This window comes from Notamacropus eugenii, chromosome 2, assembly GCF_028372415.1.
Source record: "Notamacropus eugenii isolate mMacEug1 chromosome 2, mMacEug1.pri_v2, whole genome shotgun sequence".
Lineage (NCBI taxonomy): Eukaryota > Metazoa > Chordata > Mammalia > Diprotodontia > Macropodidae > Notamacropus > Notamacropus eugenii.
In genome coordinates, this window is record NC_092873.1 from 343,987,807 (window position 1) to 344,009,511 (window position 21,705).

At 42.8% G+C, this 21,705-nt stretch overlaps 1 protein-coding gene across 1 annotated transcript in view; it reads right to left on the minus strand.

Moving 5' to 3' along the window:
* Window positions 1-476: 476 nt before the first annotated feature.
* MAP3K3 (mitogen-activated protein kinase kinase kinase 3) overlaps window positions 477-21,705 on the minus strand; it is a 94,624-nt gene continuing 73,395 nt past the window's right edge. The window contains exons 10-17 of the mRNA XM_072645843.1: window positions 15,507-15,574; window positions 14,859-14,951; window positions 13,984-14,175; window positions 12,434-12,582; window positions 10,235-10,366; window positions 4,683-4,812; window positions 4,338-4,515; window positions 477-3,430 (exon numbers count right to left, since the gene is read on the minus strand). Of these exons, the coding sequence (XP_072501944.1) occupies window positions 3,202-3,430; window positions 4,338-4,515; window positions 4,683-4,812; window positions 10,235-10,366; window positions 12,434-12,582; window positions 13,984-14,175; window positions 14,859-14,951; window positions 15,507-15,574 (1,171 nt within the window). The 3' untranslated portion in view covers window positions 477-3,201. The remainder of the gene's footprint in view (window positions 3,431-4,337; window positions 4,516-4,682; window positions 4,813-10,234; window positions 10,367-12,433; window positions 12,583-13,983; window positions 14,176-14,858; window positions 14,952-15,506; window positions 15,575-21,705) is intronic.

Genomic DNA, 21,705 nt, shown 5'->3' on the forward strand with positions numbered 1-21,705 from the left:
ATAGCCTCCAAAGACCAGGTTAGTGCTCTCCCCTTGATAAGTGAGCCCCTCCCCACCTGCAAAAAGACATCCTGGCAAGTATATGCTATTGCCAGGAGTGAGAGGTAACTTCATAATATATAATAAATATATAACTTCATAATAATCGCCAAATGTGATTACAGGGAAGGTAGAAGAACCACTGCCCCCCAGCTCAAGCCACAGCCAGGTAAACTTTCTTCCAGAAGCACCATTTCCTGCCCGTATTCTATATGACTTTTGTGCTTTCCCATGGTCCTCTCAGGGGGAGGTGCAGAAGCATGGGAACCCACCACAATAGCTAGTTGTAAGGAACATCTTCCATCTTCATACATAACCACCATCCCCCATTCCAAGAACTATCCCTACTTCCCTTGGTTGAGGGGCCATATTGAGGTTCTCATTGGAGCTTGCAGGATCTGCTAGCCTACCCAGAAAGCAGAGGAGCAGGAGCCAGCTTGTATAAATGATCCTTTTATTGTAAGTAACGCGCTACACTGGCCTGGCTTTGCACTGCAAGCCCTCAGTCGGGATATAGTCAAAATACACTATGGCTGCAAGTTCTTCTGCACAATCCACATTCAGACGCTTGGCTCCTCCTTCAATGTGTGCACAAGAGGGTGACCAAGAACCAGCCTCAGCCCTGGGCCTCTGCTGGCAGCCCAGAGCAGGAAGGCTTTATTGAATGATGAAGCTGCCCAGCTCTTTGGCGGGGCCCAGAGTGGCCAGGGCTAAGGGGCAGAGGGCACCTGATACTCCTAGGACTCAGGACAGTCCTATGCCCCCACAATTTTTAATCTGGATAATTTAATAAAAAATAATAAATTAAGCAATAGCTCAATCCTGAGGCTGTTGGGCTAGCATATCCACAGTTTTTGGCACAAAAATCAAGTGTTGTGTTGGGTTTTTGGAGGGGTGGGGTGGGGGAGGGGAAGGTTTGTTTAAAAAATCCTTTTTTAAAGTTTTCTGTCAGGTAGTTACTGTGGGGTTGGTATGTAACCCCAGAGAGAGTCTGAACCTGGAATATGCAGAATCGTCTCACCAATGCCAGTGCCTGAGTTCTGTTTCCTCCCAAGGAGTGTTTGAATAAAGGGCAAGAGATGTGATGGGAAGGATTTTTTTTTGGGGGGGGGGGGAGAAGGAACGAAGAATTCAAGGGGAATTCACCTCAAGTAAGAGGCTCTTTATGGAATGAAGGCTGAGAAGGAAAAGCCAAGCTACCACAAAGTAGCTTTGGTCAGGATGAAGGTCCCCAGTCCAAGCCAAGGGGTAGAAGTGTTGGTGGTTGTGGTGGTGAGGTTGGTAAGAGGAGGGAGGCATAATAAATTTTACTAGCCCCAGAGGTCAGGATAGGAGGCCCAGGGGGCAGAAAGGGAAGGAAACAGAGAGAGAGGCCCAGGCCCCACAGGCACCATTTGGCACAAACCACCAGCAAATTTCTCTGCAAAACCAGCTGCTTTCATTTTCTCTTCTCTCCCTTGAGGCAACAGTCACCTGTAACAGTCTAGAATCGCTATATATAAAAACCATCAAATATGATCTGAGATATAAATTAACAAGTACAAGGCCTCACATTACATGATGTGAAAAGGCTAAAAAGAGCGATAGAAACTACATTCATAAAAGTGCATCGTCAACATACAACGAAGGCTTTGGATTGTTACGGTGCCCGTGGGAGACAAGCATGGCTGGGCACTGAGCCACCCACTGCTGACACCCCGTCTGTCTCTGGAGATAAGCCCCTGTCACCTGGCATTTTTTCCCTTTCCATTCAATGACAAATTCTAAGGAACATGGGTGTCAAGGGAGGGGCGTTAGCATGAGGCACATTTTGGGGGGAAGAAGGGACAAAGCCCAGGCTGAGGTATTTACAGCCGCTTTAAGCTGCTCAGAGATGTTAGTCCTCTCACCCATCCCTGCTCTTCTCCCTCAAGGCCAGGGAAGAAGCAGGAGGGCCAAGGGTCACTTCATAGAAATGGCAGGGCATGTCGTTGGTGCCAATGGTTCTGAGTACAGATGGCAGCAGCACCTGGGCCCTACTGGCACTATCCCAGCAGGGCCACTATCCATTTTTTTCCTGGAACTAAATTCTTCCTAGATTTGCTGCAAAGGTGCCCTCAGGGGCCTCAGAAAACAAGTTATCATGACCCTACTGAGCTACCCCTTGCCCCTGAGCAGAAAAGGAAATGCACTGAATTGCTCCTTCTCTCTGAGAAGAGGTGGAGGCTGGCAGCACAAAACTGTTTGTTCCTGCCTGTTTCCAACCTAGACTCTGGATCCTTGCTCCACAGCAGCCCTGGGTGAAGGTGGGAAGAGGCAGGAGTGGGCACAAATTTAGAGATATGGTGTAACACTTGAGAAAGAACCCCACCCCACCTTGTAAAACAGAAACAATTGCATTGACAAAAATTGTGCCATCTCTCCTACACATCCCGCCTCCTCCCCTACAGCAGCTCCTTCCCTTGAATCCTGTGGGGAGGAGATGGAAAGGTGCGCATCACAGGGCAGGGCAGGCAGCCCCTCTCCCTGAATAAGGCAGCAGAGCATTTTGTCCATCTTTGGTAAAGAGGTGGGATTGGCAAACCTGGTACAGAGCCCTCCTGGGGACAGGGGCAGCACCAGCCTCCACCACCCACTGGCTGGAGGAACAGTGGACTTCACCCCAGGGTCCTGGCACTGCTCTTCACCAGAGCCCAGATGGGCCAGGGGGAATGTCCTCTGGTGTCTCCAGACACTGGGAGAGGAAACAAAATAACACTCTGAATAAAAATAACACTATTCACACCCTTCCCAAGCCAGTGTGTCCTCAGCACCAACGTGAACTCTGATGCCAAACACAGAGCTAGTGAACGCAGCTCAGAGGGAAGGTGGAGAGGAGAAGAGGCCCAAGGAGCTCCGAAGGCCAGAGCAGTATAGATATTCACACCACTCTCTGAGCACAGGGATGCCTGGATCCCTCCAGTCTGACAGGCATGGGATATTCCCCACTCCTGGGGTCACAGATACCCTCTTCTGACTCCGCAGCTACCCAGGAAGAAGGGAGTGACAGATGGACAGAAGGAAGGATGGACTGTAGCTCTGGGGCATGTAGACTTGGAAGAGAGAAGCAGCAACCTCACCAAGTCCCTCTTATGACCCCTCCCCCAGGGAGCCAAGGTCCAACATCAGTGTGGATGTAAGAGTTCAGTACACGAGCTGTGCAAAGTGGTGTGTAAGCAGTTCCTCAGCCGAAGGTCTCTGGCGGGCCTCCACAAAGATTCGCCGCAGAAAGTCCCGGCCATGCTCAGAGATATGTGATGGGAGCTGCGGGTTGGTGGGCTGTGTGGCAATTTTGAAAATGGCTGCCATTGCTTCATACTCTGCCCATGGAGGCTTCTCGGTCAGCATCTCTACCACAGTGCAGCCCAAGCTCCTGGGGGAAAGAATGCATCATGTCAGCCCTCCGCTGCCCCCAACCCTGCTGCAGAAGCAAGAAGAGATACATACAGCAGCAAGCCTGGGGCAGCCAAGCCCAGGAAAAGGGGGAGGGCAATCTCCAAGGGGGCCTGGGAGAGGGGAAGCTAATATGGGGGTTCTGAGAGCAGGAAGTGGTGCTGACAGACAGCCCAGACCAAGCACTCATATATTCCCTACAGTTGATCTTAGAGGAAAAAGGATAGCCAATCAGTGAGTTTCTAAAGAGAAGTTCAAGAAGACTTTGCAGTTGAAGAGTAACTTCATGCATTTTGCTAGTCTATTCAGAGAATAAACACTAACTCCAAGCAAAGCAAATGGAAACCACCTGGAAAAATCTCAGGGATATGAGCTAGGAGTCTATTATTGTTCAGACTGATTCTACTCATCAGAGCAGACCCTATCTCTTTAAAAAATCCAGCGGAACATCGGGGATGTTTTCCATGGCCTGGGTTCTTCACAATAACAAAGGGTTCGCTTTTTTGAGGGGAAGAAACATATAACCCATTTGGCTTGAGTCCTGCTGCCCTGGCTTGGGTCCAGCCTCCTCCCTTCTACTAGAGATGGGAGTTTCTCTCCTGCTACAATCCTACGGGAGCCAGAAAAATGCACAAGAAGCTGCCTGACCCAAGAGAACCAAATGTGTCCAGTACAATGAGGTCATGAACCACCATGACCTCTCCAAGGGTGGGAGTTTGTGAGAGATGACCTAGTGTCCCCCTGCTTGCTAGTTTCAAAACTTCAATAAGTTTGCCTCTGTGCTGGACTCATAAGAGATTAGACAGGGACAGCAGGTGTCAGCCTCACCTCAGCCTGCTTCCAGGTGGGACACTGTAGGGTTGAAAGAACCCATTCCAGAAACTTACCACACGTCTGCTTTCCTTCCGTAGCCTTCTCCACTTATCACCTCTGGGCTCATCCAGTATGGTGTGCCTGTGACGGAACGAATCCCTGTCCCTGACATACAGATGGTCTGCAGACGTTTGCTGGCCCCAAAATCCCCAAGCTTCACATTCCCAGCAGAATCACGGAGGATGTTGGCTCCTGGGATACAAGAGGGCAGTCACTGCAGTCCTAGAGCTGGAGGTGCTCCTCCCCTCCCCCAAACAATGGCACAAGCCCAGGATTTCCTATCATGGGAAGGGAGAACCCAGGTCTGGGATGTCAGTTGCCCAAAGAAGGTAACCAGCCCCTGCCCCACACTCTCTCACCTTTGATGTCTCGATGCACAATCATGTTGCTGTGCAGGTAGGAGACGCCTTCGAGGATCTGCCGTGTGTATTTACGGGTCACACTCTCAGTCAAAGCACCATATGCCTTCAGCTGGTCTTTCACTGAGCCCTGCCAGCCACCAAGAAGAAGATCAGAGAAAGTGGAGCCTGAGCATCACTTCCTTCCTAGGCCTCCAGCTACGCAGAAGGGGAGTCAGGGATGAAGGCAAACTGCCATGGTCCAGCCAATAGGCAAAGATACTCATTCTTGAGGAAAAAGACCCCTGGGATGGGAGGAGAGGGGAGGGAAATTTGTGCCCAATAATTCTCTCTGTCCCCTACACACCAGGGCTTTGGCCATTCAGCCTCAGGGAGCTTAAGGATAGTTAAGTGAAGTCAGCCCAGAACTTTACACCCACTGCTACTTCTGAGGCACCAAAACAAAACAAACATTCTGGGTTTCCAATTATAGACATACTGACATACCATCAACAATGCTGGTCCCAGGATCGTATAAAACTCTAGTCATCCTCCAGGACACTAGGTCACCCCTCAAGGCCAGAAGCAGTGACCTTCCCACCCTCACGAGGTCCTTTCCTGCTCCAAAGTTAATCACCTAAGCTTTGGGATTGACCTTGCCTATAGATTGGGGAGTGAGTTAATCAACCACTCCTCAAGTCTATCTAGAAAGGCTCCACACTCCACACAGGCATCCCAGCAGGACACTGAGATGGCCTGGCTAGGAGAGGCATTTTGCTACCTGCCCTTCTGCTGTTACTCATGAACCTCATTTTCTACGTCTTAGTAAGAGAATAATCAAGTCAGTATTAACATTGCTACTGGGATGGGCAGGACAAATACAGCCCCATGGTTCCACTCAGAGCACCAGATCCAGAGAGGTAAAGTGACTAAGCTAAAGCACTCTGACATGGCCACCACACTCCTGTTCCCAAACATGTTTCAGCTATTCCTCCTAGGCTGCTACCCCACTTTATTCTCCCTTTCCATTTTGCCATATGGAACTCTTAACAAATGACCTTTTGCATTAGACCAGTTGCTCTTACGATCTTTCCATCTCCTTGGCACAGAAAAACCTGGCTTAACTTCCCCAGGATTGAGTCTTCCATCTCTCATGTCCCTCAACACCTCAAGCCCAGGAAAGGAATAATTCTACTTGTAGCTCACGGCCACTTGCAGACCTTCCTCATAACTACCTTCACACGGTAACCTGGCCTCCTTTGAAATTTACCCCATCTGGATATATCACCCTATGTAGGTCCTGGTTGCTGCTGGGTTACTTCTCCCTTTCTTAAGGAATTCAGTGCAAAGCTCACAATCTCTCTTTCCACAACATCTTCTTCCTTTGTTCTTGGGGACTTCAATTTACATGATCACTGTCTACCACCCAATAGCCTTGCATCTCAGTTCATCAACCTTCTCAGCTCTGAGGTTCCTTAAAAAATCCTTTCTTGATACAATCAGCCTCTATAGCTATCTATTATCATGTATCCCTCCTCACCTACTTGGCAAAATTCCTTAAGAAAGGCATCTCCACTAGCTTCCTCTACCTCCTCCCCTCTCTTTCCTAAATTTTTTGCCATCTGGCTTCCATTTTATCACTTAACTGAAAATATTCCCTCTAAAGTTATCGATGATCTTCTAAATCACTACATCCAATATAACCTTTCATTTCATAGATCTCTGCAACCTTTGACACTGCTGGTCACTCTCTCCTCCTAGGTACTCTCTCATCTCGAGGTTTTCACGATACTTCTCTTTCTGGCCTCTCCTCTATCCATCTGACAGCTTCTCAATCTCCTTTTCTGGATCTTTATCCATGTCATGCTCACTAAATATAGGTGTCCCCCCCCTCCCTTCCCCAGCTCTGTTGTGGACTCTCTTTTCCTTTTGTTATTTCACTTGGTGATCTTAGGTTCATTTCTATGCAGATGATTCCCAGATCTATGTATCTAGCCCTAAGCTCTCTTCTGAATTTGTGTCCTGCACCACCAACTACATTTTGGACATCTCCAACTGGATTGTCCGTAGGCATCTCAGACTCAACAAGCTCAGGGAACTTATTATTTTTTTTCCAAACCCTCCCTACTGTTGAGGGCATCACCATCCTTCCAGTCACTCAGGCTTATAACCTCTGGTGTTATCCTTGACTTTTCACTCTTACCCATCCCATATATCATCTCTCATACACCACATCTCTTGTAAGTGCTCTTCTCTCACCTCACACAACTACCACCCTAGTTCAGGCCCTCATCACCCCTCACCTGGACTACTGCAACAGGCTTCTAATCAGTCTCCTGGTCTCAAGTCTCTCCCTATGGTTTTCCTAAAACACAGATCTGACCATGTCATACTCTTTTTCCTCACACTGATTTCCCATGGCTCCCTACTACCTCTAAGAGCAAGCTCTTCATAACCTGGTTACCTTCTACTTTTTACACTTTGTTCCTATCCTTGCACTCTGTGATATGGCCAAAGTGGCCTCCATGCCATTCTTCACACAAGGCACTCTACCTCTCACCTGTTCAGGAATGCCCTCCCAGCTTTCTAGGCTTCTTTTAAGACAATTCAAATCCTATTTCCTCCATAAGAAAGGCCCTTCCTGTCCCTCCCTGCCGCCTTCCATTCCATTCACACTGTACATATCTTCTGTGCACCTAGCTATTTTCATGTTGTCCCCTATCAGAATATGAGTTCCTTGAAAGCAAGGACCATATTTTTTGTATCTGCACGGATACATGTGCACAGTGCCCGGCACATAGTAATGCTCAAGAAATGCTTGTGGCCCAGAGGTCTGAGAAGGTCACACCCTCGACCTCATCATCACTCTTGTTCCACCTCCACAAGCCATGCCTCTGAAATGTCTCTATTGGTGCCATAACCACCTGTCTTCCCAGCTTTCCCTTCTGTTTTATTTCTCCTAATCCTACACTCTGTAGTAAGCTATGATTCCAGTCATTTCACCTCTCCCTGACTTCCAAAGCCATCAGCCTTGCTCTGAGGCTTATTCTTCTCCCTTCAAAATTTTGACCCCTTGGTGACCAGTTTTATTTGACACTGTCCCTCAGCCCTTGAATCCCTCGCTCCAATGTTCTATTGCTATTTCACCTCTTTCCAAACCTGTCATCCACTTTCTTCCCTCATGTTAACATGCTAGAAAAAGTCACAATCCTGCTGACTGGGATCAGTCTCAAAGCTGGGCCTTCATGCAGCATGCCAGTCCTTTCACTACGCACTGATCAATTTTATTGCACAAGCCCCATTCCAAACCTTCTTTTCTCAAGCTTCCCCCTACCATTACCTTTGGGAGAGAACCTCATCTTCATATTTCACAAAAAAATTTGAGGCCACTTATCATGGACTCTTTCTCTTCCCCAATTTCACACAACTTTCAAACCACCACTGTTCCTTCTCTTCTCCATTATGTCCTCAAATGAGATAATATTTGTAAAAAAAGATGAGCACAGTGACTAGTATATAGTAGGTGCTTAATAAATCTTTATTCCCTTCCCTTCTCTTTCTTTGCCCTAGTCTCGGACCTTGTTCTTTGCCAATGCCAATGCCTCTACTTGTGCCTTTGATCTTATACTAACCATCTCCAGCAGCTGCCCCCTGGATTATCATCCTCTCTCCTCCTAATATTCCACCTCTCTTCTTGTCCCTTTCACAGACAAACTTCTAGAAAAAGTTGTCTATGTGTTTTCACTTTCTCACCTCTCTCCCTTTGACAAGCTGACTTAAATCCCCCCCACTCAACTGTAACTGTTTTCTCCAAGGTCACAAGTGATTTCTTTATTACCAAATCCAATGGACTTCTCTTAGATCTCTTTCTTAGTGAATTTTTCAGCTTTTGACACTGCTGAACTAAACTCAAGGGACAAAAAAATTCAGATTCCTACTCATCTGATGAATCCTTTTCTGTCTTTTTTGTAGGATCATCTTCCATATCCTGGTCCCTAATTGTAGAAGGATCCCACACCTTTCTCCTCGGTTCTTTCTTCAATTTCCATACTCTTTCTTGGTAACGACGTTAGTTCCCACTGACTTAAACTATCATCATGATTCAGGTGATTATATATCCAGCCTCTTATTTCCAACTGCCAGCTGGACATCTCAACTTAGAGGACCCACAAACATGTCAAACTCTGTAAGACTAAAACAGACTTCATTATGTATATTTCCTCCTAAAATCCTTATAATTTCCTTATAATTTCTATGTATATATCAGACACCACCATTTATTTTGCCAGTCACACAGCTTCATAACCTACAGCTCATTTGTGACTCCTTCATTCTTCCTGTCTAATCAATTCCAAGTTTTCAAAGAATCTCAGAATCTGAAGAGTCGTAAGGGACCTCAGCAACCATTCAGTCCAGTGCACTCAGGAAAGAATGCCCACTCTCATTCTTGACAGTGATTATCCAGCTGTTGCTTGAAGAACTACAACCAGAGGGAAGCCTGTAACTGCTGAGGCAGCCCACTTCATTTCTGCATAGTCTTCCCTGGCCTTAAGTCTAAGTTTACACCTTTGCAACTTCAACCACTATTTCCAGTTCCGACTTGTGGAGCCAAACAGAAAAAGGCTAATTCTTCTTCCACTCAAATATCTGGAGCCAGCCAATGTGCCTCCCAAGTCTTTTCTTTCCCAGGTTGACTATACCCAGTGTCTTTAATGACATCATTTTGATTCCACCTCAACCTTCTTTGGATCCATACGCCATTCTCTGCTCCCACCACTATCGCCCTTGCTCGAGCCCTTGTCATGTCTTGGCTGTTCTACTGCAATGCTCTCCTAAATGGTCTCCCTGTATCTAGTCCTTTCCTTCTCCACTTCATTGTTCACAAAGCTGCCAAACTGATATTCCTAGCATGCAAGTCTGATGGCTCACTGCCTGGTTGAAGAAGCTTCAGTGGCTCCCATTGCCTCTAGGATAAAAGACAAATTCCTTTCTTTGGTATTTAAAATTCTTTTGGACCTGAATATCACCTATTTTTTGCAGGCTGATTTCCCATTACTCCCCTTTCATGCACTGTACAATCGAGACAGACTGACCTACTCACTATTCCCCTTACATAAAATTCCATCTCCTGCCTCCTCACTTTTGCACAAGCTGTTCCCTATCTCAGGAATGTTCTCCCTCACCTTTACCTCTTAGAGCCCTTGTTTCCTTCAAGACTCTCAGCTTAAGTAGCACCTCCTATAAGAGGTCTTTCCCTGATCCTCCCAGATGCTAATGCCCCCAAGAAACCACTGAATTTATCTTGTATATATCTTGTACATATCTGTGAACATGCCATTTCTTCCAGCATGATGTAAGCACCTTGAGGGCAGGGAGAGTATCACTTCTGACTTTATATTCCCAGTGTTTACCTAGCCTGGGCCCACTGGAAGCACTAAATAAATGCCTGCTGCTGATGTGCTTCCTTGCCCCCTGCCGACCCCAAGGTCAGTATCTTCGTTCCCTCTTCGCATTATGGCCCACTCTTTCTTCCCCTTTAAGCTCTATGCCCAGATGTGCCCCACCTAGCATACCCCTGGCATGTACTCCATGAAGATGGTCAGGGTCTTCTCAGAGCGATCACGGAGACAGCCGTAGTACTGCACGATGCGATCATGCTGCAAGTTCTTCAGCAACTGGATTTCACACTCAAGAGCACTTACCTCCTGCGGGATGAGAGAAGGAAGCCCTATTGTCCCCACATATCCTGACTGTCTAGTCTTCCAGCCATCACCATGTACCTATCAGAGTGTGGGAAGTCTTACTTATAAGACTTCACTGTCTACTGCCCTGCCCCACTGGACGCCATACCCAACCAGGGAATCTAATTACATATTTTTAACTATATTTTTAGGAAAAGTGAAAAAAAACCTTATCTCTGTCCTGCGACCAAACCTAGTATGGCTTCTCTGTAGGAGTGGAAAAAGAACTAACTGCAGCGTGGACTGGGCACACTGCCTACAACCACAGCCTTCACTCCTGGATTTTCTTCTCCTGTGTCATCCTCCTTAAATTAATGTACCATCCACTGGTGCAAACTACATCTCTCCTCTTCTTAGATCTCCATTTCTCCAAAATGTCTATTTTTAAAATAAAAATCCTTCTTCTCCCCAAATCCATGTTACTTTTTTCTACCCTCTATTTTTGTTAAAGACAAGTGTGAGTTTCTTAAGGGAGAGAAAGATGGAGATTTTTGGATTTCTTGACAATTTATGGACAGCCTACTGGGGACAGTCTGTAAGGAGGTGAGCCTCTAGATTAGTTATATACTGCAGTATGATTAGTATCTTTTGCCTGGTATAAGAAGGTGTCTTTCATATAGAAGACTGTCCTTTCCTCACAAGGAGCCTCACATGTCCTACCTAGAAGCCAGCCTTATCTTCTCTCACCAAAGGCAAAAACTTTCACCAGAATTAAGAGGAAAAACAAGCTAATGGAGCCCGTGGAAGGGCCTCTTTTTCTTAGGATGCATGTCACACCTGAGCTGATCAGCCTGGTTTTCACAGCATTCCAAGTCTCACCCACACCTTCCTCTAACCTCCCCTCTAATAACTAACTCCCCAACAAAGCCCCTTCCCTCAGCTCAGCCCGTCATGTAACCTGCTCATTCCCTCTGCTGTGTGCTGACAATCCCTATTCTCTTCATCTGAAATACTTTCCTCACTGATCCATGTTTTCTAAAGAGGAGATCGTTAGAGATAATTTAAAACTTACCTTCCTCTGATTTCCCTTTCCAACTCCCCTCAAGTACTCCATTACCCATTTAAATGTTCACACTGATATACATAGTACACACTTGGTGACTTTGGGAGTATGTTGAGTTCTCCCACACATGCATATTTGCCTCCCCAACTAGATTATGAACTCCTGCAGGTCAGAAACCACTATCGGTTCTCTTTCTCTCAGGAAAATTCTGTGCATCCATTGGATGCACAGTAAAGATGACTGACTTGTTCCTGGGCAGTCAAAAATCAGCAAGTGCCCTGAAAGCAAAGGGGACGGTTAGAAGTCAGAGGGGAAAGAACCCTGGAAAAGGGAATCAGAAAGAACAATGGAAGCTGGGTCAGCTGAGAGTGGTTTGTTGTCAGAATAAGAAGAGAGGTGGCTATTGGGCCTTGGCAGTAATGCTTGTGGGCATTCTGGCCCAGAATAGGGGGAGATGACAGCAAGCTCAGGCCCCTCGAGACTAGATTTTTTTTTTTTCATTTTGAAATTTAACACCTAAAAATGGGAGCATTTTCAGACACACAGAACACCAACAGGGGACTGCATAAGAAAGCATGAATCTCTAATTCATAGCGCTTGTTTTTTTTTTTAAACACAAAGTAAATTTCACACATTACTTTCAAAACTGTCCTGCTCTGTGCTTCATCTGAATTTCCTTCTGTTCTCTTCTGTGTTACAACCAAATTTCAAATTGAATTCCCCTTTGAAATTGGGGTACATGATTCCTAGAATCCAAGCCTGATTCTCTGCTAAATAAGGGCTCTGCAGGATCTTCTCTCTGGCACTATTTGCTACTTTCCCCTTTGGGTTTCCTGAGTTTGTCATCAGTGGATAGGTTCCTTCCACTATGTGTACTGGTAGCATTCTTTAAGCTTTTCCACCCTTGTTCTCATCCCAGAGCAGTGGCTAATAGCAGGGAGAGATGTGGTTAGTTTATCCGGAGAAAAACAATGAAGACAGGTATGACCTGCATGGTCTGTGAGGAGAGGAGGGGCAGCCCTATTTACCTTGCTGGTTTCAGGACTGTCTGGGTCAAACTGGACCTGCTTAGAAGCAAGCTCCCGTCCAGTATCCACATCGTAGCACAGATAGACTCTGCCAAAGGCACCCTGACCCAGAAGCTTCCCCCGACGCCAGTTTATGGGAGCACTTGGAGCTATTGGAGAGAGAAAATAGAGAGGCTGTTACTAAATGTCACATCTGAACAGCTGAAAGACTAAGTTCTGGGGGCCTTTTTGGACTCTGACTTCTCACTACAGCCTGATGCAACAATGGAACACAGATCTAGCTATTCAACAGGAAGCCCATGCTCTATTTTTGCTTTAGTTTGTCGAGCCAAAGGGTCGACTAATGTCAAAGTAAAAGGGTTCTCTTGTAACAATCAACTATTTTTACTTAGAAAATTCTTTCACATTTTAACAGTTAGTGTTCATTTTCATCTCAATATATCTATGGCAGCAGTAAAAAGAGTTTCAGATGAAAAAAATCTAAGGTCCAGTAAGGTCAGATAACTTATCAGAGATTTCCACACTGCAGTAAACGTCCCCCTATATAACACCTCATTCTCTATCTCCAACCTCTGTGCAATGGCACAAACTATTCCCCGTACTGAGAATGTACATCTTCATCATCCTCTCCTCTCAGAGTCCTCTGCTGTCCTTCAAGGCTCAGCTTCCCTATGACCTCCTTTGTAAAGCACTCCTCCAACCCTGACAACTGGGAGTGCCCTCTCCTACTCTTATTTTTCTTGTACTGTGTTTATTCATGGACATATTATATTCTTCCCAATAGAATGTAAGCTCCTTGAAGGTAAAGTTTCATTTTTCTTTTTGTATTCCTTAGTGCTTAGCACAGTGTTGAAAAGCACAGGTGCTAAGCAATATTTACTGAATTGAAATGAATGATGAAAGCAGGTCTAAAACCTGGGTTCTCTGAGGCCTTACAATGCAAAGCCTTCCACTAGAATAGATCAGGCCAGACCAGTTTAATGCTGAGTCTAAAAGCATCCCAAGAAAAGCCCTATGATGATGCTTATATAGACTGGGGCGGTAGAGGTTGGAGTGTAGGTGGGGGAAAGGAGATGAAGGAGAAAGATGCAATCTTCTATCATGGTATGTGATCCATACTCAGTGTGTGAGAAGCTGGATGGTGGTGGGAATGTGCTGTTCTCCTACTCCTTCCTAAGTGAGGAAATCTAATTGCTAGTGCAAGTTCTGCTACTTACTGGCTGTGGGACTGATCACTTCTCTGGATCTTAGTTCAAACCAAGGAGTCCATATAAAGAGTCATATACGGTCACGTATTTGGAATTAGAAGAGATTTTGGAAATCATCTGGTCAAGGTCAGTAGAGAATCTGAATTCTGGTCTGTTACTTATTAACTTTGAGCAAATGGGTCTGAGCAAAGTGCTTTCCCTTTATGGGCTTTCTCTATAAAATAAAGTCATTAGCCCAGAGCCTCCAAGGTGTGACACTGCTGCTCAGCTGCTCTGAACTTTTGCTGCCAGCTCTCCTCAGCCTCCCTAGGAGGGCCCCTCCTGCCAGATGCAAAGCCTTACACTTGGTTGGCACACTCCTCTCCTGCACAGTGAGGGCATTTTCACTGTCCGCACTCCACAGACGCCCTCGGGGGTCCAGATATTGCACTGCCAGGCCCAGGTTCTCTCCGTTGGTGCTCAGGGAGCGACTGGAGGGGACCAATGTGAACAGGTTCCCTTGATGACGCCTTATCCGGGGAAACGTTCTCCGGCCTACAATGATTTGGGAAAAAGTGGTCAGAGAAAATCAGATTACTCACCATAAGGTTTGCTGTGCAAATGATGGCAAGCACCCAAGACTTTGGGTGGGATGAAATGGAACAATAAAACCACCTGTAACTAAATAGTTACCTTCACCCTCTGCCTAGCTCATCCTAGAGTGGCTGCTCCTGATTTATCTGGAAGCCAGAGATCATTTAGGGGACATGAGAGCCACAGCCTGACCTGAGGAAGAGCAGCTCCGGGCAGCAACACCAAAGCAGCCCTTGGCTGCCCCGTGTGCACTTCTTAAGACTCCTCTGTGCTCCTACAGGACTAGGGTAGACATGAAAGAGTTGGAGATCTTGGAATAGTTATGAGGATGGATAAGGTCAACAAGGAGTTGAAGAGAAAGTACCTTGGAGATGATCTCTACTCTCTCCAAAAAAATAGGGTAGGGAAGCTTTTCTTTTTTTTTTTTCTGTTCTCAGTTTATAGAGTCTGAAACACACTTCTTCAGTAAAAAGTGAACACATGGGACCCTACGCAGGCGCAGCTTAGGTAAGGCTATTTAGGCAAAACCATGGTGGCAGATGATAACTGTACAAGAAACTGAATCATGGGCTTCTCTTGCTCTTCCTAGCTACTCATGTGGGAGGAGGCCCATGCCAACCAGCAGATGGAGGGGTTGTACTCACCATCATTGTAGTCTTTGTGATGAACAGAGACATGATAACGACGGGGATATGTCCCACCCTTCACCCCTTTGTCACAGAGCTGAGTGTCACGATCTGAAAGAGATACATACAGGAATGGGCACTGACTACTGGACAGGTGGCCAAAAGCCACATTTTCACAATTTGGCTCTAACATATCTCTGGAAACTGATTTCATCTTATCCCTCCATCATGATTTATACCAACTGGCCACTTGCTATTCCCCGACATGACATTCTAACTTCTGTCTCCTGCCTTTCTATAGGCTGCCATCTATGCCCGGAATGCTTCCTCTTCACTCTCTGCTTCTCAGAATCCCAAGGTCCCTTCAAGGCTCAGCTCAAGTGCTACCTCCTATATGGGGCCTTCTCTCATTTCCCCACTTTTTTGTATTTACTTATATCTGTGTACACATTATTTCTTCCAGTGAAATGTATTAAGTTCGTTGAGGTAAGGACAGTTTCATTTTTATCTGGCTCATAGCAGGTTCTTTAATAAATTCTTATTGTACTGAATTGGTCTGGATCGCCTGGCTCAGAGATGCAAGGGGCAATGCTGCTACTCTGTCTTCTCAATGGGCACCACATCTCTGACAAAAGCAGTCACCACCTGTGATCTGAAGCATCTTACCTGAATATTCTTGTCTGTTATCTGGGAAACTCTGGGCTCTAGACATCCGAGATTTCCGAAAGGATGGGCTAGTGAAACAAACAAACAAATTTTAAAAATGCACAAATACAACTTTCAGAAAATTTCTTAAGGAGTCCAAAAAAAGTAGAAGATAACCACTTGGCTGTAAAGCCCTCTTCTGCCTTGGCTCTGACTATTTTTCAGCAGTCTGAGACAGTAAAGGTTTGGTATTCTCCTACATCCAAACCTTTCCCTAAGTCTGATGCCTAAATCCAACAATACTTTTATAAGAAACTACCCTAGTCCAAAACACTAGCCTGGATGAGAACTGTACTGCCTAGCACTCCAATCTTCAACAAAGGAGACAATCACAGGATTCCCAGACAATACTTCTATGAGACCTCTCTTCTAAGTTTCTGCTTATTAGACAATAGAGGGAGAATCTAAGAGTTGTAGACAAATGTCTTGCCTCGAATAAAAGGAAAGGTAAGAAAGAAAGTCATAGGAGACCAGACCTAAGAAAAAAGCCAGCAATAAAAATCATGGCCTCAAATGTCTATTCACAAATGCATGCAGTATGTGTATCAAGATGATAATAAACATAACGACTGTAATGGAAATGAAGTCAACTATGAGAAGTAACAAAATTTAGGCCAACTCTTGGTATTGGGCCATCAGAGTAAAAAGGGCACCCTTTCTTTTTGCTACAGTTGATAGGATACAGGACTGTTATGTATTTATCAGTACATGATCACACTCTTGGAAAGTTTTTTGGCTATTTTGGCCAAATGCTTTAGGAGGGGTTACTGGATATATTTGCTTAAAAGTGTCAGTTGTGTTTAAAAAAAATGTAGCAATACATTAAAAAAAAATTCACACCAGGTAAACTAGAAGTCTTAATATGAGTATCATTGAAACTTGGTGGCATAAATCATGACTACTGTGTGGCTGTGGAAAGATCTGCTTTATTCAAGAGGAAAAAGGTTAAAGGTGTGTTGGAGTGGGGGAAAAGAGATGTATTCTACATAAAGATCATGAACTTCTTCAGATTTTAATGTTTACCTGGATTTTCTTTCTGTGAAGAAATCCAGAAAACAAGAGCTAAAGAGGAGGAAAGAATGATGGAAAGCATTTGGGTGAAAGTCAAGAGAGCATAAACATTAGTGATATTCTCAATGGAGCACATTAGAAGATACCTAGTCAGAAAGGTGAAATGGAGGAGGATTTTGGGAAACAGATCACAAGCCTAGAATAGGAAGGTACGCTATAGCAATGATAGGGGACTTTACTTATTCAAACATTTTTGGAATAATTCATTCTAACAAAAAACAGAAGTGATCATATATTTTTTTTACTTGCCTTAATAATAGTTTCATTTTTCAAAAAGTAGAGGAACCCAAGAAGAAAAATTCTATTCCAAACCTGATTCTTACCAAAAAGGAAGAACTGGTCCCTGGGGTAGAAATGATGGGCCCTTGGAGAGAAGTGACCACTTCATTTTAGATCTCTTTTGACGGAAAGGAAACTAGATATAGTCTGGCTTCTACTCTGTCCTTCAGAACAGATTTCAAAGAGTTCAGAGAAAGGATAGGTAAGATCCCATGGCTTAAAATTTTAAAGATGAAGTCAGTCCAGGTGGGGTGGAAAGATGCTATGAGTTAAACTCCAAAGACAAAAGTAAAATACTTCCAAGAGCAAAAAAGAGGGATTTGGAGCATTCTGAAAAATATGGTTTCAAAAATATAAAAATATGGTTGTTGATAGCTTGGATTTCTTGTTTTGAGAACTCTTTATACCTGTTGACCATCTATTGGGCAATTATGCTTTTTAAAACAGATATTTTTATTGATATCTTTTGTTTGTGAATCATTTAGCTATGCCACTATATTCTGCTCTCCCCCCTCCACCATTCCTTATAATAAAAAATTTAAAAAGAGAAAAAAAATTCTGTAAAATGATCAAAACATTGAAAATCTGACTTCTAAAAAAACTTAAGTTTCACAACCATGAATCTTGCTCCCCTTCCCCCAAATCTGCAAAGGAATTGGAGGAAGTGTTTTCTCATATCTATTTTTTGGGGGACTAATCTTATTCCTTACAGTTTTGCAACATTTATTTTTGACTGTTTCATGGTTGCTGTTCTTTCCATTTATACTACTGTTGTCATTGCGTATATATCTCTTAGCTTCTACTTCACTTTGCACCACTTTGTACTTCATCTAAGTCTTTCCATGCTTTTCTGTAATCAAATTTATTACTTACAATACAATAATATCCTATATATTAGTAATATTATGAATCATAATTTGTTTTGACATTCCCCAAACAACAGACATCTATCTACTTAGTTTCCAGTTCTTTGCTACCACAAAAAAAATGCTGCTAAAAATATTTTGGTATTTATAGTTTTTCTTTTTTTTCAGTGACCTATTTGGGGTATATATCTAGAAGTGGAATCTCTGGGCCAAAATATATGAATATTTTAGTGAATTTATTTGCATAATTCCAACTTGCTTTCCAAAATGGTTATACTAATTTACAACTTCACCAACACTGCATTAATGCAGCCTGTTTTACCATAATTTCTGCAGTACTGACTATGCCTTTCTTTTATCACCTTTGCCAATATGTTGGGTACAAGGTGAAAGTTTGGGGTAGTTTTGATGTGCATTTCTATTATTAATTATTTGAGGCATTCTTTCATATGGTATATAACAGAATGTAATTCTTCTTTTGAGAACCATTTTTTTTTTAAATATCCTTTAACTATTTATCTGTTGGGAGAATGGCTTTTGGTCTTATATTTTTCTCTTAGTTGTCTATTTATCTTAGATACCACTCCCTTATCTGAGAAATATGATGCAAAGATTTTTTTTCTCCAGCTGACTGATTCACTTATTAATTCTGATTATGTCAGAGTTTTTATATGCAATAAAAATTATTTACTTTTTTTGTAATTGGCTCTCTCATTAAGAACCACGCTTCTACTTATATATGAGAAAGGTATATGATCTGCTTCTCTTCTAATTTTTTAACGACACGATCCTTAGTGTTCAGATTGTGTACCTATTTTGAATGAATTGCGAAATCTATTAGTATAAGAAGCTTATCTAAGCTTAATTTCTGCCAGACCGATTTCTAGTTTTCCCATCAAATAGAGATTCAGGTTTATTAAATGGTAGGTTATTGAATTCCACTATTTCTGATTCTCCCACATAGGAAGTCTGTTCCACTGATCTACTTTACTATTTTTAAACCAATACTAAATGCTTTTGATGACGCCTGTTTCATAATATAGTTTGAGGTATAGAAGTGCTTCAGCCCTGTTTTCATTATTTCCTTTGACATTCTAGATCTTATCTTCCTCCAAATTAATTACAGTCAATCTTCAACTTTCATGGGGGTAATGTTCCTAGAAAACAACACAAAAGTAAAAATGTGAATGTTGATACACTGAACCTACAGGAAATATGGGATTAGATTCCCACAATCACCAAAAACTGTAATCTTTTGCTTGAGATTGCTAAAAATACTTTTCTGCATATAATTTTGTAACAAAACATTAATTCTGATAATATGCAATTTTCCTAACACAGTAACTATGAGACAATCCATAAAATGCAGCACACAAAATAAAACTGTTAACATGCAAAACATTTTTTTCTCACTAGGAATTCTCTATAATTCTGTGACCTTTTGTGCTAACATCTCAATTAAAATAGTATTGATTTTAGGCAATATTCACTTTTTATAACATATGAAATCTACAGTACCATAAGTATCATAGAGCAAATAAAATTCTTAAAACTAAAATATTTTTAAACTGAATCTTACCTTCCACTATCGCCAGACAGCAGTGTGAGGGTGCTGTACTATATATAATGAATCATCAATTAGTTAACACCAAACTTGCAGCTGACAGTGGTTATGGACATTAGGACAGGAAGTTACCTAACACTTTTATTTTCTTACTAAGTCTCATCACTGACTTTGCATGGTTGGGCTTAGAGCCCAAAGGACTTGAACTATGCTTTGGAGGTATAATTGCAACACAAAATTTGAGTTTTGAGGATTAAAAAATTAAAATATGCAATAAAAGTATGGGATGCTCTTTACTTCACAACAGTAGGGTAGACAAGACCAGTGAAGCACCTAGTGGGATACCAGCCACTCCACAAACTTGGCACACATCATGCCTCTCATTTTTTTCCTCTACTATGCAAACCTGCAAATCTGCACGGCTGCCAACACAAAGGTAAAAATGAGGTTACTAATAAAATCACATGAATGCTTGAAGTTGTTGAAGCTAAAAATGTGAATGTTGAACATTGACTACTATTATTTTATCTTGTTCAGTAAAATACCCATTTGGTGGCTTGGTATAGCATTAAAACTATAAATTAACTCTGGTAGTACCGCCATTTTTCTTACATTGATACAACCCACCATGAGAGCTGAATATTACTTCAGCTATTTAAATTGTTTATTATTTCTTTAACAAGCATTTTATAATTGAATCTATACGAGTATTGGCTTCATTTTGGTGGGATGACTCCCAAATAGTTTATGCATTTTGTAATTATCTTAATGTAGTTATCTTTCTATTATTGTCTCGGATTCTGTTATTATAGGAAAGCTGCTGATTTTGGTTAGTTTATCTTACAGCCTACAACTTTGCTGAAGCTACTGTCTCAATTAGTTTCTTTGCTGATTGTCTAGGATTTTCTAAGTAAACCATTATGTCAACAGTAAATATGGATAGTTTTGTCTCCTCTTCTCCTAATTTTATGCCTTTATTTCTTTCTCTTGTCCTAATGTTATTGTTAGCATTTGTAAAACTGTGTGTGTGTGTGTGTGTGTGTGTGTGTGTGTGTGTGTGTCTGTCCTTCGTTGCTGAAGAAGACCATGCCATCAGAGAAATGATGATATGACTTGCACTTGACTTTGTTTTGAGTGACGGAGGGCTGTGTAGGTCACCAGCCTCACTTGTCCTCCAGAGCCATCTGAATCCAGCGACCAGATATTCATCAGGATGACTGCAGATGACCCAGGATGAGGCAATTGGGGTTAAGTGACTTGCTCAAGGTCACACAGCTAGTGAGTGTCAAGTGTCTGAAGTAACATTTGAACTCAGGTCCTCCTGACTCCTGCACTGGTGCTCTATCCACGGCACCACCTAGCGGCCCCATTTGTAAAACTATATAGTTCAGAGAGGAAGCACTTTTCCTGTAATTTCTGGGAAATCTTCTAGTGTAACCCATTGCACATGCTACTGTCTTTGGATTTTAGAAACATAACTTTATTATATTAGAAGAGGATCCCTCCAATATGGAGATGTCTATGATTTGCAGGCATTTTTCAAAAAGCATAAATGAGTGCTGTATTTAGTCAAAAGCCTTTTCTGCATCTATTGAGATAATTACATTCTGGTATACTTTTGTTTTAATGGCTTTTGTTCTTATATATTTGTTGCAATTGTCTCTATAGCTTAGATATTATGCTTCTTCCAGATAAATCTGCTATTGAGATTCCCCCCCTCACTTAACAATTTCTTTATAATTCTAACTGCACTGCTTTTGTACACGCAAAACTCTCCAACTTCTATAAAAAAAAGTAATTTTATTTCCTGTGATCACCTCTATGCCTCATTTGATCAAGTACATTCCCTTGATCCACAGCTGTAAAAGGCATCTCTGTTTTTCAAAATGGCGTGATCTTCTATATTTATGTGGTACTTGGAGCTTATTGATCACCTTTTCTATTTTTCAACCAGTACCAAATAATTTTGACGAGTACTGCTTTATATTATTGCTAAGCCCTTGCCTTCTTTCCACTTTTTTCATTATTTCCCTTTATAGTCTTGACCTTTTGTTCTTTCAGGTAAATACTGTTATTTGCCTAGTTTGACAAAACAATCCTTTGATAGTTTAATTAGCATGGTACTGAATGTATAAGTTAACTGAGACTACATCATAATTTTTATTATAAATTAGCACAGCCCAACTAGAAAAAAACTTTTCTCTCACTATCTAAGTCTTTATTTCGGTAAAGACTGTATTCATAAAATTCCTTTGTGTGTATTGGTAAATTTTATGGTCAGGTTTAAAAAAAATTTTTTTTTGTGGTGGGTTTTGCTGGAAATATACAGAAAAGCTGATTTTTTTGGGGGGGGGGTGGCTTTACTGTACATCCTGTTACT